The sequence below is a fragment of the Aquarana catesbeiana genome, linkage group LG04 (assembly GCF_042186555.1).
Source record: "Aquarana catesbeiana isolate 2022-GZ linkage group LG04, ASM4218655v1, whole genome shotgun sequence".
Lineage (NCBI taxonomy): Eukaryota > Metazoa > Chordata > Amphibia > Anura > Ranidae > Aquarana > Aquarana catesbeiana.
Genome location: NC_133327.1, coordinates 410,001,272 through 410,021,615, shown reverse-complemented (window position 1 = coordinate 410,021,615; position 20,344 = coordinate 410,001,272). Strand labels below are relative to the sequence as shown.

Here is a 20,344-nt window from a genome sequence, read left to right as displayed (position 1 = left end):
TCTGTACGCACGTGTCTTTTTGGTGCAATGGTATAAAGAAAAACTTGTGTATTTTGTCTTATTCTGAAGTTTTTCATTAATAATGTTTTTTCCCTTTTTCCAAAATCCTTGCAATTGCATTTTACTTGATTCCCCTTTTTCTAGGATTTCAGAAATAAGATTTTGCTTCGCTCCATTTAAACCTGCCAAAATTAGCTCATCCTGAGCAGGTGACCAGTTAGAAAGGAGGGTGAGGCTGGGGGGGGGCGTTTGTTTGACACTGATCTGCCTACACTGCTATATTGTGCTATTCATTTATGCTTTCTTTTTAAACTAATGTGCACAGCATTAGCTATACCATGTTACAGTAATTTCTGCCAGCATTAGGTGAAAACTTTTGCATTGTTCCTGCCTTCGAATACTTTCATTGCTTATGTTCTCCTTTGCATGCTTTCAGTAGTGTCATAGACATACCTTTATTCTAAAGCTTCACTCAGCTCTCTTTTTTTAACTATTGATAATCTTTTAAATGTCAAACTTTGAATAGAACCTGTTTTGATGTGGTTTTTGAAAGAAACAGAATATCCTAACTGTACAGTACTAAACACAGGCTTGATATTCATAAACCCTGGATTATAGTACCTTCATGTGATTGAACACTGGCAAAGCTTCTGTGAACACAATGTTTGTAGTTAGCTGCAGGGTGCTTCGTAGGTCCAAGGCCATTGTCCATCCCTCAGACCCTACAGACTTCTTCGAGGGTTTACTCAATGTGATGGGCAAATGCTAGACCCTATAGAGGGACCAGCAACATGGACAGCTAAGACAGGATCACCCTGTTTATTGGACCATTAATGTAGCCCCATAACAAATGTAAGACATATTGGGGTTGATTTACTAAAAGCAAATCCACTTTGCACTAAACGTGCACTTGGAAGTGCAGTCGCTGTAGATCGGGGGGGGAAGATCTAAAAAGAGGGGAAGTTCTGCTGATTTTATTATCCAATCATGTACAAGCAAAAATGCTGTTTTTTTTTATTTTCCTTGCACGTTCCCCTCAGATCTACAGCGAATGCACTTGCAGTGCAAAGTGGTTTTGCCTTTAGTAAATAACCCCCATTATCTGTTACTTGCTTTACACTTATCTGTATGCCAAATGGTATTCATTTATACATTAAAACTATCAAGCAACCAGGAATGTGTTTAACATTTAGTCACTTATACAATGTTAAACTTCAAATTTGGTGGTAAAATTCCATCATCCACAGTTTGCTGCCACTTCTTCCTAGGAACTTTTATAATGTACTCAGGTGCTTTCTCCCCCTTTTGCCACAAGGATTTTGCTACAAGACCGTCAACTCCAGGAATGCTGTGTACTAGTTTTTATTCTCGCATTATATGACAATGCTTCCTTTGCACCGTGGTCTTTGCATCTGTATCAAACTCCATTTCCAGCACGTGACAAGTGACTAAAGTAGACTTTCTGCAACTTTGTCACAATTTGGTATCTGCTCCTAACCTCTTGAACATCCTTAGCAGGTTTGCCACTATCTCGGGTCTCACTATATAACTTGTGTCGTAATGCATGCCCCCAATGACATCAGTTATTATGAAACGTGTAGGACAGAGCCAACGTTTGTGATGTCGCCACACTTGTCTGTCTTGCAAGTGAATGGGATCCTGTGTATACTCTAAATACTGATATTGAATTCTACAGCGCTGTTTTTTTTTTTTTTTTTTTTATCATACCAAATGTGGGTACCTTAAATTTTATTGCATTGGTAAACGCATCTTTACAGTTTTATGCTATGTGGATTTCTTCCTGCTTTTTATATATGATCACTTCCTGCTCCATCATGCCGGCTTGAAATGCACCAGAATTACCTGTGATTCCTTGGGATCTGACTATTTTCAGACCTGGTGGTCTGTCTGTAGCATGTGACACTCTAATAGGGTCCATCTTGTTTCTGGTGGTGGTGCACGTGGTCGCACTGGATTTCAGACACAAATTTGTCTTTTCACACATGATTCCTGGATAACAGGATTTGGATTCATGCTATCTACTGTATTCCTTTGTTTTAACACATACTAGCGCTGCAAATATTGTTTTATATGGTTTATTACAAAGTTTGTCTGACAGTTTTTTGCCAGCGCATACTCCCACTCTTACACAATATTATATAAAGTAACCTCTCCATGTTCTGCTCAAGTAATGACCAATGTTTGCTGTCCATCATTTTTTAATCCAAACATATTGAATGATCCCTCTTAGGCTTTATGGTTTTTTCACAGTTATACAGTTTAAGGCAATTATTTATGAACTATAACTCATTGTATTACCCTCATATGCAACCTAAAAGGTTGATTGTGTATGTATGTGTGTATGTATTGTACCTCAACAACCGATTGCACTGAATTGAGATCTGTACTTATGCTTGTTGTACGTTGGACATGCATACAAAGTGCTACTTTGTTGCCGTTTAATTTATGCGATTCTTTTCTTGTAACCGCAATAAAATATTTAAACAAGGAAAATATTTTCATCTCTTTTGGAAATCATTGTCGCTATTGCAGCAATTCCTGTTTATCAAACCACAGCTATATGGACTAGGGCAATAAACAACCAGCAGAATTCTGTCTTCCAGAACCGTACTTTGGCAGAGCACATATAACATTACCCTTCATTTTTTTTATTTGTGTTTGATGCCTTAGAACAAGTCATGATACAAATCTCCAGAATGGCTTCAATGGCCTTTGATGGAGGACGTCTCATTGGTGAGGTACTTGACAAATTCATCAAAGATATCATAGGTGGATCTAATGCCTTCAAACAAATAGCACGTCAACGTTCCACCCAGGCTTCAACTTCTAAGCCAAAATTCATCCCTTCATTTCGGCCCAAGAATTGAACACAAAATCCACCAAGTCTACTCCAGAGCCTTCTTCCTAATGAAGGGGCACCCTGATTCCTAAGAGTGTGGGGACATCTGTCACATCTGTGGGTTCAATCAGTGGTTGGAAAGCAGTACAAAATAGCGTTTCATTCTCTACCCCTTTACCACTTTCTTCTCTCAAACCAACCAAATTCTGCTCAAAGACCGTCAGATTTGCAGAATGCCCTGAACTATCTTTTGTTTAGGGAGTTCCAGTACCTCTGGAGGATAAGTTGGGTTAAAGTTGAAGTTGAAAGGATTATATTCAAACCTGTTAATGGTACTAAAACAAAAAAAGGTATTTGTCCTGTCCTGTAACAAAAATGCCTAAACAACTACCTTGAAGTTCTGTAGTTTAATGTGGACGTCCCAGGTCAGTTATCACCTCTTTTAATCACTTAAGCCCCAGGAGGTTTTACCCCCTTAATGACCAGGCAATTTTTTGTGATATGGAACTGCGTTACTTTAACTGACAATTGCACGGTTGCGCGATGCTGTACAGAAAGAAAATTGATGTCTTTTTTTTTCCCCACAAATAGAGCTTTCTTTTGTTTGTTTTTTTGTGCTATAAACAAGAGCGACAATTAAAAAAAAAACAAAAAAAAACCTATGTTTTACTTTCTGCTATAAAACACACCCAATAAAAAAAATATAAAAGATCCAATTTTTTTCATCGGTTTAGGCGAATCTGTATTCTGTTATATTGATTGGTTTGCGTAAAACTACAAACTATGGGGCATTTTTTTTCTTTACTAGTAATGGCGGCGATCAGTGATTTTTAGCGGGACTGCGACATTGCGGCAGACAAATCGGACACCTGAAACTTTTTTGGGAACCAGTGACGTTATTATAGTGATCAGTGCAAAAAATATGCAGTTACTGTACTAATGACACTGGCAGGGAAGGGGTTAACATTGGGGCGATCAAGGGGTTAAGTGTGTCCCTAGGAGGTGCTTGCTAACTGTGTGGGGGATGGTCTGACTGGGCGAACACAGATCTTCTGTTCCTGCTTAGCAGGAACAGAAGATCTCTGTGTCCTCCCCTGTCAGAACTGTGATCTGCCTTGTTTACATAGGTAGATCACCGTTCTGCCTCTCTGGGGAGCGATTGCGGGTGGCCGGTGGACTGATTGGCTCCCTCTCTGTCCAATGGGTGTGCACATGCACCCACAGTAGCTATTGCATGAAATGACATACAGGTATGTGATTTTGCGCATTATATACAGTATATATGCGATAGGCAGTCTTTAAGTGGTTAAACAAGGTGAATACCTAGCATCTATAAATGTTCAAGATACAGTACATGGAAGCATATTCCCATTTACCTACCTCATTGGCGCTTTCTGTGCTTCATTTGCGCTTTCTATGCTTCGCAGTAGAAGACAAACACTTCTAGTTTGTAATACTGCCATTTGGCTTTTCCTCTGCTCAAAGTATTTATAAAGGTACCTGCACCCTCTCTCGCCGGTTTACAAACTCAGGGTGTCCAGGTCCTCATGGATTTAAACAACCTTCTTGTGAATGATCTCCCTTCCAACTATCTGCAAGTGTCCACAGGACTATTTAGATACTTCAGGTTTTTGGGTAATTGACTTTTATAAAATTGCGCTCCAACTTTCCCATCACCTGGAATACTTGGGTCGCCTTCTAGATACAGCCCAAACTGTATCTTCCAGAAAACAAGCTGGTCTCTATCAGATCTTCCGCTTGGGCGTTATAGGCAAAAGACATCCTGCTGTGAGATTTTCCATGAGAGTTCTAGGCTACATGGTGGCCTCCCTTTGAGGCTGTTCCATTCTCTCAATTCCTTTCAAGGCCTCTCCAAAGACGTTTTTGTTTTTCTGTTATAAACATGCTCCATCATTTCACCTTCCTGTGCTCCCTGTGCTCTATCCAGCCAGGCAAGGAACAATGGAGCTGTCATTTCTACCATACAATGGAAGGTGATGCCGACAAATGCCAGCCCCTCAGTCTGGGGAGGACTGTTCCAATCTGGAACCTGGTAAACAAACATACTCTGACTTCTATGAGGTTACTCCTGGCTCCTTCCAAACCGTCACTAGACTCAATGGCATGGTAGGGGTCTTTTATTTTGTTGTTCCAATAAAAGCAAGAAAAACCCCTTCCAAAAAAATCTGTTGTATCTGGAAAATCCTTCTTTGACTTGTGTTAAAATAGATAGGCACTTTAAACCAAGGGATTACTCTGTACCTTTTTTTCCTGCCCTTCCAACAATTTGGACTTGACCAAAACTTGGCCTTAAGTACTCTTAAAGGACAGGTTTTGGTTTTGTCCATTCTTATTCAAAAACCTCTAGCTTCATTTTCCATTGTAAAAATCTTTTCTCAAATCAAATTACTCTTGCAGCACCCTGTGCTTTCCTGTGACCTCAATTTGGTTCTCTCTGACCTGCAGAAACCCTGTGCATCCACCAAGGAATTTCCTTTTGAATGATCTCTCCTGCAAGGTAGCCTTCTTGGGGGCTGTCATTTCTGTCAGGCGTATCTGAGTTTGTTCACAAGGGTAAAGTAGTCTTGCGCCCCAGACTCTCCTTTCTTCCTAACGTGTCGTAGACTTCCACCTCAACAAAGACACATATAGTATTCCCTCCCTGTTCCTAAGCACCCAAAGGAGATTGCTGTTCACTGTCTGAATGTGATCAGAGCCATCAGTGTCTCTAAAAGCTACAGCCTGTAGGAAGACGGACTTGCTTTTTTTGTTCTAACCTCAGGGCCTCGTAAGGGACATCCTGCTTCAGGATCCACCATTGCTAAGTGGATAAGACAACTCATCTCAAGAGCTTATATCCTAAAGGATAAAGAACCTCCTGCACTAATATATGCTCACTTCACCAGGTCAATAGGCGTTGCCAGAGCATTCCGGCATCTATCCTCTGTGGTCCAGCTTTGTAAAGCTTCACCTGGTCTTTTGTTCATACCTTTTCCCATTCTACCAGGTGGACCTCCAATCCTTTGCTGATGCAGCTTTTAGCAGCAGGGTTCTTGCAGCAGCATGCTGAGTTTGATCCATTGACCCTTGTTATTGTTGGGCCAGTTGGCACAGTTCTGCTTTGCCTTGATGCTTACCCTTCTCATTCGTTGCTTGGGTATGTTCTGGAGTCTATGAATATCAAATCTGTGTCCTATACTATATGATTAAAATAAAAGGTATTTTGACTTACCTGAAAACTCTATTTCTTGGAGTATAGTACAAGGCACAGGCCACACTCCCTTCTGTTTCTGTGTTACTCTGCATTGCTTGCTAAAAAACGGAGGACTCATGGAGTGAGGTAGGGGTTATAGGGGGATGATCAGGAAGTGTGTACTCAAAAGCTTTGCAAGTGTCCAATCACCTGAAGGTACCAGCCTATAACCCAGGGTCTGTGAGTATCAAGCCTGTGTCCTGTACCTTTTTATTCCAAGATATGGCATTTACAGGTAAGTCAAAAGTACTTTTATTCTTATTTTCATATAGTATTTATTTGTGCAGGCTTATGTAAAGCTGAATTCCAGGTACAAATAAAAGGCACACATTTATAGCAATTCTGTAATCTGAAGTAATTCTTTATATTAATCTTTTATATACGAGCAGTGTAAATTCCTGCATTAGACATGGTATCAGCCCTATTTTAGTCCACTGTACAGCAAAGCTCAGAGGGGGGGGGGGGAACTGTCAAGGAGCCACTCTGGCAGCGCATAGAGCATGTTGAGAGGAGGAGAGTGCAAGAGAACAGAGAGATGTGCACATTGTTGTGTAGCTTTTATTTTCACTGTCCAGTCAAAGGGTGGGGTTGCTGTATTGCTTGAAATCTTCAGTCTTTTGCCCCCCCCCCCCCCCCCTGGAGGTAGTAATACAAACAGCTGCACTTGTCAAAAGTGGCAACTATGCCCGCCCTCCTCCCCCACTGTGTCAGTCATAGAAACTGTGGTTTTGGTTCCCACAATGAAAAGCGCCCTATGAATGGAGGACAGGTGGACTTTCCATTTGTCTGTCCTACATTCATAGATTGTTTTTCATTATGAGATCTGATAGTACAGTTTCTGTGAATGGATCAGGGAGAAGGGTGATTATTGTCAGTACTTTTTGCAAGTTTCTGTGACAGTTGTAGCTGTTTGTAATAACCCCCGCAGCAACAGAAGATCACAGTTGCGGGGGTATTCAGGGAGGGGAGGTTAGAGAATTAAAGATTTCAAGAAACACAGTTGTCATAAGCACAAGGGAAACTTTTTGTATACTGTAAGTACTGTCCCTGGTGCTGATTTAAAAATAACATTTGTAAACCCTTACATATACTCAGTGAAGTAACTATACTCAGGTGATACACAGAGAATAATCAAATCCTTCCACATAGGTTGTACCTCTTTTTATCTGCAGCCCAAACTTCTCTAAACCAGTTATAGGTCCAGAATTTACACAGCATCCCTGAACTTCAGAAACTAGGGGGCTTTAGCTAGGGAGCTGTAATTACACTCTGCAGAGCTCAGTGAGAGCTCATTGGATGGAAGGGACAAACTCCCCTTCACACAGGAACAGAGCTAAGGCTGTTAATCACAGGCTGTGTGCTGGAGCTCCTTCCCCTGTTACCTTTTTACTTCTTGGTGTCAGGAAAACTTGTCAGAAGTTACTCATGCAGATAGCAGAGGAACGAGGCAGCAGACAGAAATGACAGTGCTCCGGATTAAGACACGTACACATTATAGAAGGATATACTTTATTCATATTTCATGTCTAAGATTTACAGCCACTTAAAGCTTTAAATATACAATTGTTTTGTTTGCAGCCTTTAAAAGAGGAAAACCTAGGAACAGAAAAGGTGGAAGAAGAGGTGAAAAATGTAGAACAAAAGGTGATAAAAGTTAATCAGCCTGTTGAAGCCAAGAAGGAGAGTTCTTTCAAATCCCCGAAAAAAATGAAAACTGTGCCATGTAGAGTGACCTTACTCGATAAAACAGAGTACACATGTGATGTCGAGGTAGGTGGAGTTTGTAATACCATTATCTTTATGATTAAGCCTTTGTTTAAAGAGTCCCCTTCGCCAAATTTAGGAAATGCAGGTAAAAGTGCAAAAATAAGTACCGGTATTTTAAATGCTTTCTTTTGAGTTTGTTTTCATCAATTCGTTTTAATTTGTTTGCAATACACCTCTGGACTTGCTAGAAAAATTGCCTAGGCGATTCCCTAGCACAGCCCCCTTTCTCTTTGTACATCATAGCTCTTCCCTCTTCTGGGGGTATCTAATTACTCTGTGATGGCTCAACTCCTCTACCCCGCCCTCCTTTCACCTCACTTTTATGTAGCTGCATGGGGAGGAGCGAGAGGGAATATTATATAGTTTCACTTAAAGGGGTTCTAAACCCTTACCATATACCCAATGAAGTGATAGAGATGAAATCAATATTGTTGTACCCGTTTATCTGCAGTCTTCTCTAATCTACATCCATTGAAAGTGCAGAATTTATAAAGTTTTCCTGAGCTGTCAAAAAGAAGGGGGGGAGAGCTGATGTTACCTTCTGCAAAGTTCAGTGAGGAGAGCTCTAAGATCTGACATGGCCCCCCTTTCACACAGCCCACAGGAACAGAGCTGAGGTTGTTAATCAGCTGGAGCTCCCTCACCTGTCACCTTTTTTCTCTGTGTGTCAGGCAAACTTGTCAGAAGTGATTCAAGCTGATTGTACAGGAACTGGCAGCAGACAAAAATTACACTTAGATGACGATTTACTAAAGTGGTTGTAAAGGCAGAAGGTTTTTTATCTTAATGCATTCTATGTGCAGCAGTCCCCCTAATACTTACCTGAGCCCATCTAGATCCAGCGATGTTGTAGGAATATCTCGGCTGCCCAGGACTTGCCTCCTCATTGGCTGAGACAGTAGCGCAGCGCCATTGGCTCCTGCTGCTGTCAATCAAAGTCAGCCAATGAGAAGAGAAAGGGGGCCGGGCCACGGCTCCGTGTCTGCATGGATACACGGAGCTGTGACTCGGCTCTGGTGCCCCCATAGCAAGCTGCTTGCTGTTGGGGCACTCAACAGGAGGGAGGGGCCCCAGAACGCCGAAGAGGGACCCGAGAAGAGGTGGATCAGGGCTGCTCTGTGCAAAACCATTACACAGAGCAGGTAAGTATAACATGTTTGTTATTTTTACCTAAAAAATCACTTAAACCTGGAGGGTGCAAAATCTGGTGCAGTTCTGCATAGAAACCAATCAGCTTCTAAATTCAGCTTGTTCAATTAGGCTTTGGCAATGAAACCTGGAAGCTGATTGGTTTCTATGCAGAACTGCACCAGATTTTGCACCCTCCACTTTTAGTACATAAACCCCTTAGCGCTCTCAATTGAGACAAGTACATGCTATAGAAGGATATACCGTATTTATCGGCGTATAACACGCGCTGGCATATAACATGCACCCCAAGTTTAGGAGGGAATTTTAAGGAAAAAAAACTTACAATTAAATGCCCATCAATGCAGCCTTGTAGTGTCCATCTGCAGCCTTGTAGTGTCCATCTGCAGCCTTGTAGTGTCCATCTGCAGCCTTGTAGTGTCCATCTGCAGCCTTGTAGTGTCCATCTGCAGCCTTGTAGTGTCCATCTGCAGCCTTGTAGTGTCCATCTGCAGCCTTGTAGTGTCCATCTGCAGCCTTGTAGTGTCCATCTGCAGCCTTGTAGTGTCCATCTGCAGCCTTGCTGTGTCCATTTGCAGCCTTGCTGTGTCCATTTGCAGCCTTGCTGTGTCCATTTGCAGCCTTGCTGTGTCCATTTGCAGCCTTGCTGTGTCCATTTGCAGCCTTGCTGTGTCCATTTGCAGTCTTGCTGTGTCCATTTGCAGCCTCGCTGTGTCCATTTGCAGCCTCGCTGTGTCCATTTGCAGCCTCGCTGTGTCCATTTGCAGCCTCGCTGTGTCCATTTGCAGCCTCGCTGTGTCCATTTGCAGCCTCGCTGTGTCCATTTGCAGCCTCGCTGTGTCCATTTGCAGCCTCGCTGTGTCCATTTGCAGCCTCGCTGTGTCCATTTGCAGCCTCGCTGTGTCCATTTGCAGCCTCGCTGTGTCCATTTGCAGCCTCGCTGTGTCCATTTGCAGCCTCGCTGTGTCCATTTGCAGCCTCGCTGTGTCCATTTGCAGCCTCGCTGTGTCCATTTGCAGCCTCGCTGTGTCCATTTGCAGCCTCGCTGTGTCCATTTGCAGCCTCGCTGTGTCCATTTGCAGCCTCGCTGTGTCCATTTGCAGCCTCGCTGTGTCCATTTGCAGCCTCGCTGTGTCCATTTGCAGCCTCGCTGTGTCCATTTGCAGCCTCGCTGTGTCCATTTGCAGCCTCGCTGTGTCCATTTGCAGCCTCGCTGTGTCCATTTGCAGCCTCGCTGTGTCCATTTGCAGCCTCGCTGTGTCCATTTGCAGCCTCGCTGTGTCCATTTGCAGCCTCGCTGTGTCCATTTGCAGCCTCGCTGTGTCCATTTGCAGCCTCGCTGTGTCCATTTGCAGCCTTGTTTTGTCACTGCAGTTTTTAAAAATGGCGCCGCAGAGAGACACAGAGCTGGTCCTGTGTCTCTCGGCGGCTGTCAGCTGCTTTCGGCTCCTCTCGTAGACCTGTGGGCGGAGCCGAGCGCTGCCGACATTCATATGTAGCCGAGTATACTCGGCTAGCTCCACTCAGTCACACCCAGTCCCTGTATTATGTCCATCTTAGGGTGGGACTGGGCGTGACTGTGAGCGGACCTAGCCGAACCTAGCCGAGTACACTCGGCTAGGTATGAATGTCGGCAGCGCTCGCTCCTTCGCTCACAGTCAGCGGGGGGATCGGCGTATAACACGCACCCAAAATTTTCCCCTGATTTTAAGGGGAAAAAAGTGCGTGTTATACGCCAATAAATACGGTATATATATAACACCATTTAGAACTTGAGGAGGACAGAACAAGCCTCTAGACCAGTAGTGACACCTAGATGCCAATAAAATTACCTCCTACTTGTACAGGTATTAAGTTGCCACCTTCATGAACCTCAAAGAAAAGAGCTAGCCATTTGGCTACAAGAACCAGCAGGGGACTGTGAGAAGGCCCCAAATTGTCTGCTAACTTTGATCTACAACAGATCTGAGGACTATATTTTATCTCTCATAAAAGCCAACGTTCTAGTTGCAGAGAGATGTCAAAAATTCCTTATGATCGTACACATGTTGAGCTACATGTACATGTAAATCTATATTTGCTGTGCATTTAGAATCCAGGAGAAATACACAATTGTTATATGGCGCCTGATTGCCACAGCTGAACAGTGATTGGTATTGTCACAATCAGACTGACGCGCTAGTGTCGGAAATCGTATCCCGACACAGCGATCAGAGCCATTCCAGGCCCTCCTCTTACCCCTAGTCAAGGGCCACGCTCTGGTTAATTAGCTGCTGCAGGCCTGCATCGCGTGACAGATTGATGTAACATTAGCGTGATTATGGCTGTAACAATATGCTTTGTAGTTTGTACATATTTCATGTCTGAGATTTACAACCATTTTTAAGTGTTTGTAAACCTCTAACATGAAAATATGAACAAGCGTATCCCTCTATAGTGTTTGCTAGCCTCAATCCTTTCCCTCTGATCTTTCTACCCTCTGCTATCTGCGTGAATCACTGATAAGGGCCGGTTCACACTGGTCCGACATGCACTCCGACTTTAAGAGCACAAGTCGCATGACGTGTCAAAATCAACGGTTCCCTATGAGAGCCGTCTTAACTGGTCTGACTTTGAACATGCTTACTGCACTACTCTGGTCCGACTTGGGTGCGATTTAAGCCCATCGATTGGAATGTACCCCATGCCAAATTTCATACCAGACCCTTCTCAAAGGGTGCAGTCCGGCAGGTCAGAAGGGGGCGGGGGGGGTGGGGTCGCGGGACAAGTGAGCGCCACCCCCCCCCCGGACCATAAAAGGCCACGTGCCCTCAACATAGGAGTATTGGTGCTTTGGGGTGGGGGGCTCTGTGCCCCCCCCAAAGCACCTTGTCCTCATGTTGATGGGAACAAGGGCCTCTTCCCGACATCCTGGGCGGTGGTTGTGGGGGTCTGCGGACAGGGGACTTATCGGAACCTGGAAGCCCCTTTACAGAGGGGGCCCACAGATTCCAGTATCCCCCTATGTGATGAGTATGGGGTACATTGTATTTCTACTCATTCATCAAAAGTGTAGTGTTACAAAAAAAAGGACGGTTTTCGAAAAGTCCTTTTATTAAAAATGAAGAATGTCTCCCATCAAAGCTCCGTGTCTCCCCCCTCTGCGTCTTTCTCCCCCCTCTGCGTCTTTCTCCCCCCTCTGCGTCTTTCTCCCCCCTCTGCGTCTTTCTCCCCCCTCTGCGTCTTTCTCCCCCCTCTGCGTCTTTCTCCCCCCTCTGCGTCTTCTCCCTATGCCAATGACTTCTTCCTCTGCTGACGCTGGCTCCCATTGTGTCAAGTCTGGTGTCTGACAGTTCTTATATAGCCATGGGGCAAGGCCATCATCGGACATCACCCGGAGTCTCCGCCCCTCGTGATGTTACATGGAGACCCCACCCCCTGTCACGAGGGGCAGGGTCTCCGGGTAACGTCGCCGGATGGCCATGCCCTTTGGCTATATAACAGACACTGGACCTAACCAAAAGGGAGCCAGCGTCGGAGGAGGATCTGGTCGGCAGAGGGAAGAAGTCATCGACTGAGGGAGAAGAACATGGTGAAAAAGCGGAGGGAGAAAACATTGAGAAACATTCCTTATTTTTAATAAAGGACTTTTTGAAAACCGTCCTGTTTCTTTTTTTATTTTTTTTACTTTTACTTTTTTGTAACACTACGCTTCTTGCATGGTCTGGGGGTTGGGAGACCCCACGCCTTTTTTTTTTTAATATATTTATTATTTTTGGTGTGGGGTTCCCCTCAAGATCCATACCAGACTCAAAAAGCCTGGTATGGTCAGATCCCGTTCATTGAAGTCGGACATGGAGTCGCACGGCGAAGTCGGATCAGATGTCGTGCCGGAACAGTGTGAATATAGCCTAAGACTCTAAGCTGACACAAAAGCCTCTTGGGAGGGGAAATTGAGTGAATACTTGTATCCTGCCCTTGGGGCTGAATGAGAAAAATCCAGAGGTGTATAGCCAGCTTAGCGGAAATCCTGCTGAAAATCCTGTTTGCTAGTTTTAAAAAAAAATGTTCATGTTCCTGTTGTCCAAAATAATCCATCTTGGCTGTGAGTTATGTTTGCTATACGCCACTGTATTTGTGATTGTATTAAGTATACATTTTAAGGTGATATCTTAAAATTTTTACTTAAAGTGGTTCTAAAGTGTCAGTGCAATCTATGTAAGAAGGTAAAAAATCTTCTCTGTGCAGCAGCACTGTACAGAGTAGGTGTGTATAACATGTTTGTTATTTTAATGTAAAAAAACCATGGCTTTAATATCACTTTTACCACTTTCCGCCTGGCCTATAGCAGAATGACGGCCGGGCGGTGGTTCAGTTATCCTGACTGGGCATCATATGACATCCAGCAGGATAACGTACCGTCGCGCGCCTGTGGGGACATGCAGCACGATGATCAGCGGTGCTGCGTGTCACTCTGACGCACCGCATCTCCGATCGTGGTAAGGAGCCTCTGATGGTGGCTTCTTACCACGTGATCAGCTGTGACCTATCACAGCTGATCACAGCGTGAACCAGGAAGTGCCGGTAAATGGCTTTCCTTGGTTTGTGCTGACAGGGAGAGCAGATCGGCGGCTCTCCCTGTCAGAAGGGGCGGGGGGGGTCTGTGCTGATAATCAGCACATTGATTATCAGCACAGCCCCCATGAGAGGTGAAACAACAATGCTAATCAGTGCCCATCGGGAACACCTGTCAGCGCCCACCATAGTGCCAATCAGTGCCCATCAGTAACACCTGTCAGTACCTCATCAGTGACGCCTATCGGTTACCATTAGTACCGCCTATCAGTGCCCATCAATTCTACATATCAGTGCCCATCAGTGAAGGAGAAAACAAAATTTTGTAACAAAAAAAAAAAATGTTTTTTTTTTTTTTTTTTTTTAATCTTGGTCTTTTTTTAGTTTAGCGAGCAATAAAAACCCCAGTGGTGATAAATACCACCAAAAGAAAGCTCTATTTGTGGGAAGAAAACGATAAAAATGTAATTTGGGTACAGTGTTGCATGACCACGTAATTGTATTTGAAAGTGCGACAGTGCTGAAAGCTGAAAATTGTCCTGGGCAGGAAGGGGGGGGGGGGGGGAAGTGCCTGGTATTGAAGTGGATAATCCAATCACAAATTATGTGGTGTATAGCAAACCTAAATGGTGCCTTCTTCAGGATTTTAGCGTCATTCCAATTGTGTGGCTAAATATATGCTATCATCTGTAAAAACTATGTCCTTTAGAGAGGGGTAAGTATGTTTTAGGTAGAAACGTACAATGGAAAATACAATAAATATGTTCATTGATACAGAGCTGGCTGTTGTACCATGAAATGTGAATTCATATTGACCTACTTTAAAACCAGGCAGAGAATATTTTGTAATCTTATGTCAACGTCTATGTTCTCCAAGCATGGCATGAAGCTGTCTTTTTCTGTTATGGAAAATGAACAAAGGATAAAATGTGCTGTTAAGTGTCTTTTCATGTCGCATATCTTTAGTAACAGACTCTCTTGTGATCTTGCATGTTTCTTGCAGGATAACCTGACGTTCCATTTATAGATAGTGGTAGATTTTTAGACTAGGCAAGAAAAAAACGCATCGTCAAGGAGACCGCTGCTGACCTATTTTTTTTTTTTTTTTTTTTTTTATATATATATATATATATATATATATATATATATATATATATATATATATATATATATATATATATATATATATATATATATATATAATCCCTTCAAGTGCTTCATATGCAGTTTACTCACCTGAAAGCAAGCAATTGTGTGATCTTATTTGACAAATTACAGTCTAATAATGACCTAGAAACTGCTCAATGTACACATCCCCTGTTCACACTCTTGTGCTTTTTACAGTGCAAAAATAAATATTTTATTGCAGAAGGCATTAAACGACTGCCTAGCATGGCTATATTTTAGTTAAGCACGTCTGAGCAATTGATGCACATTGAAGCTGACATGAGATTCATAGCTGCTTGCAGTTCAAGACCATTTGTCGTGCACCCCAAGGAAATAGCTACACTCTGCACAGTACAGAGGAGAGGGAGAGCTTGTATTTCCTCTACTTGCCTCGCATCCTCTCAAACATCTGATGGGGGTTAGCTGGAACTGACTATTATGGAGTGTTAGAATTAAATTCCAAATATACCGTTGTTGCCTAGTGATGATGATGTTAATAAAAATAGTAGTGATGTTAAAGGGTAAGTTCACCTTTACAGAAGAATCTGTAAGGTGAACTTCCCTCCAACCCCCCCCCCCCCCCCAGTCCTGCTGACCTGGAGCACGGCGATGACCCGCTAGGAGACATCGGGTTGCCGCCTCAACGCCCGGGGCGGTAGGTACCTATAGGTATTAAACATGCGCCATTTAGGAGATATTTACTGTATACTGTGCTGATGATGCCATTGGTGCATGCACTCTGAAGGACCGCCCGCCCGCGCTGTTTCTTCTGAAGCATGTGCTGTGACTACAAAATAGGGAATAGTTTTATGGCATTTTTATTTTTACATTTTTTATTAGTAATGGCGGCGATCTGCGATTTTTTTTTTTTTTTTTTTTTTTTTTTTTGGGACTGCGACATTATGGCGGACATATCGGACAATTTTGACACTATTTTGGGATCGTTGTCATTTATACAGCGATCAGTGCTATAAAAATGCACTAATTACTGTGTAAATGACACTGGCAGTGAAGGGGTTAACCACTAGGGGGCGATGAAGGGGTTAAGTGTGTCCTAGGGCTTCAAGTCACATGACAGCGATCACCGCTCCCGATGACAGGGAGCGGTGATCTCTGTCATGACACAAGCCAGAACGGGGAAATGCCTTGTTTACATAGGCACTTCGCCGTTCTGAGGCTCCATGACATGATCGCGGGTCCCGCGGGCACGGTCACGTCCCCGGCTATCCCCGGCTCTAAAAGGGGATGTACAGGTACACCCATTTGCCCACCGCTGCCATTGTGCCGACGTATATTGGCTCACGGTGGTCGGCAGCTGGTTAATAGACTGCTAGTAGCATGTCAATGCATGAGGTCTGATTTAGGTGTTCATTTATTCCTTATTTTTTTTATTTTATTTTTTTGGGGGAGTCCTACATATATCCGGTGGGTATTTTTTTTTTTTTTTTTTGGTATCTTTATTTTTAATTGTTTATATATAATATATCTTTTTCTTTTTTTTTTTTTTGTTAGAGCTGAGTTACAGATGTGTTTGTGAGAAATAAGAAATAAAGGAGGTTATCAGTCAAAAGCACGCGCTTTTGTACAATACGGGGATGTAGTAATTTGTACCTAATGTAACTGTAAAATGGGAATACGTATACTGCAGCATTGCAAGACTTTACCACAGTGAAATTTACTGGGGAAACCAACATCAGTATCAGATCTCATGTTAGAAGACCAAGCGCTTTCATATACAGCGGGTAAAATAAGTATTGAACACGTTACCATTTTTCTAATTTTTATAATTCTAAAGGTGCTTTTGACATGAAATTTTCACCACATGTCAGTAACAACCCATGCAATCCATACATACAAAGAAACCAAAACAAATACGTTCAGAAATTAAGTTATGTGTAATAAAATCTAATGACACAGGGAAAAAGTATTGAACACATGAAGAAAGGGAGGTGCAAAAAGGCATGGAAATCCAAGACACCAGCTGAAATCTATTGGTAAATAAAAAGCAATCTTGTCCCTTGTCAGTGCAAATTAATATCAGCTGGTTCAGTCTCAACTGATGGTCCATAAAAAGGTGTCTCATTACCAAGGTGTCGCACAAGAAGCATCTCATGGGTAAAAGCAAAGGGCTCTCTCAAGACCTTATTGTTGCAAAACAAACTGATGGAATTGGTTACAGAAGGATTTCTAAACTTCTGAATGTTCCAGTAAGCACTGTTGGGGCCATAATACGGTAGTTGGAAGAACGTAATTTCACCATAAACCAGCCACATCCAGGTGCTCCTCGCAAGATTTCTAACAGAGGAGTGAAAAGCATTATCAGAAGAGTTGTCTAAGGGCCAAGGAACACTTGTGGAGAGCTTCAGAAAGATCTGGAATTAGCAGGTACAATTGTTTCAAAGAAAACAAGAAGTAATGCACTCAACCGCCATGGCCTGTATGCACGCTCACCACACAAGACTCCATTGCTGAAGAAAAAGCATGTTGAATCTCATTTTAAAGTTTGCACAACATTTAGACCAACCTTTTTCAACCAGGATGCCTTGAGGCTTATTCAGGGGTGCCTTGGCAAAATGCCTAAAAATCGCCCAAAAATTGTATACAAGACGGCGTGTGGATGAAGCCTGCCTTTTAGTTACACAAAGTCACAGGTTTTCATTGTGCATCATTACAACCTTCTAGCTGCCAGCATCCTAGCGACCAATAGCATCATTAAGTTGATAAGGAGGATGTCAGTTGCCTGCACAGCATCCTTGTTTAACCCTCCTATGCCCCTCTCCATCACCGTTGAGGGTCACATTAGCTGAGTGATGGAGAAAAACTGAGGGAAAAGAGAAACATTTGAATACTAGTCAGTACCACTTTACAAAAGTGTATTTGCTTTGGAAGAATAAACAACCTCTATCGTTGGGTGTCCTACTTGTGTGGATGTTGTGCATTATGTAAAACCATTAGAATAGGTTTTACATTTTAGATTGGGGTGCCTTGAGATTGTCCATAATTTTTAACTTCTTGCCGCCCGTGTAACGTCATATGACGTCGCAGACTTTGAGCGGTGACATCTGAATGATGCCTGCAGCTACAGGCATCATTCAGATATAGTCTTTTAGAGCTGGTGATTCCCTTCACCATAAGAATGATCATTGCGGCTGTTCACCTGCTTGATCGACAGCAGGAGGGGACTCCCCCCGCCCTCCAGGGCTTCTCCCGGCTCGCCTCTACCATCGGCAAACCGGAGAAGAAACCGTCTGCCCCGGATGCTGACCATAGAGATTTCTGGTGGGCCAGATGGTCCCCGCATTCTCTATGATCGTTCGGAGGCCGGGTGCGATGTTATGACGTCACGCCCGGCCTCTGCATTTGAAAAAATGCCGCCGTCTCGGCTGGGAAGCTGAGATCTTTTTTATTCCAGGCTTCCCAACCTAGTGGTGAGATCTGGGGACTTGTAAAGCCGACCTGTCAAGCACTATTGCATGTACATTCCTTGTAATAAGAGTAAAAGTGGTCAAAAAAAAAAAGGAAAAAAGTGTCAAAATGTGAAAATAAAAGTAAAATTAACAAAAAAACAAGTAAAGCGCCCCTGCCTCCGCGTTCTCGCTCGCAGAATCGAACGCATACGTAAGTTGCGCCCACATATGTAAACGGCATTCAAACCACAGATGTGAGGTATCGCTACGAATGTTAGAGCGAGAGCAATAATTCTAGCACTAGAGCTCCTCTGTAATTCAAAACCTGTAACCTGTAAAAAATATTAAAGCGTCACCTTTGGGGATTTTTAAGTACCGAAGTTTGGCGCCATTCCACGAAATTCAAATGTGTTTTCCCCCCAAAAAACGCATTTGAAAAATTGCTGCGCCAATACCATTGCGAGATAAAAAGTTGCAAAGACTGCAATCTTATTCTCTAGGGTCTCTGCTAATTATATATATATCTCTGTATCTATAGATAGCTAGATAGATCTCTCTCTCTCTCTCTCTCTCTCTCTCTCTCTCTCTCTCTCTCTCTCTCTCTCTCTCTCTCTCTCTCTCTCTCTCTCTCTCTCTCTCTCTCTCTCTCTCTCTCTCTCTCTCTCTCTCTCTCTCTCTCTCTCTCTCTCTCTCTCTCTCTCTCTCTCTCTCTCTCTCTCTCTCTCTCTCTCTCTCTCTCTCTCTCTCTCGATATATATATATAGATATATATATATATATATATTTGGGGGTTCTGTGTAATTTTCTAGCAAAAAAGATGATTTTTACATGTAGGAGAGAAATGTCAGAATTGGCCTGGGTGGCAAGTGGTTAAAGGGTGCCTTGACTGTAAAAAGGTTTAGAAACACTGATTTAGACAAGCCTGTAAAATACTGGGATAATATAGTCTGGTCAGATGAGACCAAAATGTAACTCTTTGGATGCCATAATACTCACCATGTTTAGCGTGGCGCTGCACATCACCCCAAAAACACCATGCCAATAGTGAAGTATGGAGGTGGGAACATCATGGTGTGGGGCTGTTTTTCAGAATACAGTACTGGCAGACTTCATGTCATTGAAGGAAGGATGAATGGAAAAATGTAACAAGACATTCTTGATAAAAAAAATCTGCTGCCATCTACCAGGATGATGAAACAAGGGTGGACATTTCAGCAAGACAATGATCCCAAACACAAAGCCAAGGAAACTCTCAATTGGTTTCAAAGAATGAAAATAAAGCTGCTAGAATGGCTAGTTTCTCCATACAGGAGGTATCTTGAAGCTGTCATTACCAAAAAAGGATTTTGTACGAAGTATTAAATACATTTCAGTTGGCGTGTTTAATACTTTTTCTCTGTGTCATTTCATTACTGGGTCGTCAGTTGAGACTGAACCAGCTGATATTAGTTTGTGCTGACAAGGAACGGGATTGCTTTTTAATTACTTGCCTTGCCTTTTTTTGCACCTCCATTTCTTCATGTGTTCAATTGTTTGTTTTCCCCTGTTTTATTACACATACCTTAATTTCTGAACTTATTTGTTTTGGTTTCTTTGCATGTATTGATTCCATGGGTTGTTACTAACATGGTGAAAATTTCATGTCGATGGCACCTTTAGAAATACATTTACCTAGAAAAATGGTGACCCGTTCAATACAAATTTTACATGCTGTAGGTGGGTTCTCTGCATTTTATTATGTATAAACGTCATGTTATCCCAAGGGTATCATGAAAATAAATGTTCCTTTGTATTTTGATTGAAGAATGGATCGTCTTTAAAAAAAAAAAAAAAAAAAAAAAAAAAGTACCTTTTTTTTTTTTTTTTTTTTTCTTTTTTCTTTTTTTCTTTTTTCTCTTTTTTTCTTTTCTCCGGAGTTCTACTTTCCTCATTATAAAATGTGATTGTTTTTTTCATTTTATTTAGGTTCTAAATCTACATTACATTAAATTTACATACCAAGCAACTAATATTGTTCAATGTCTGGCAGTGAAGCCTTGGTTCAGTAACATAACATTTGTGGCAGACATTGTGGCATTTTTCCTTTTTTGTACACCCTAACTCTGTTACTGAAAGGGAATTCACTATTTGTTCCATTGTAATGTGTTTGCCCTTGTCAGCTAAGTACACAATAGTTTTAGTGTCAGA

General features: G+C 42.6%; 1 protein-coding gene across 19 annotated transcripts in view; it reads left to right on the top strand.

Annotated features, from left to right (window-relative positions):
* EPB41L2 (erythrocyte membrane protein band 4.1 like 2) overlaps positions 1–20,344 on the top strand; it is a 365,575-nt gene that overhangs the window by 153,045 nt on the left and 192,186 nt on the right. For all 19 annotated transcript variants that reach the window (XM_073627268.1, XM_073627272.1, XM_073627278.1 and 16 more), the window contains one exon: positions 7,692–7,883. In XM_073627268.1, coding sequence (XP_073483369.1) covers positions 7,692–7,883 — 192 coding nt within the window. The remainder of the gene's footprint in view (positions 1–7,691; positions 7,884–20,344) is intronic.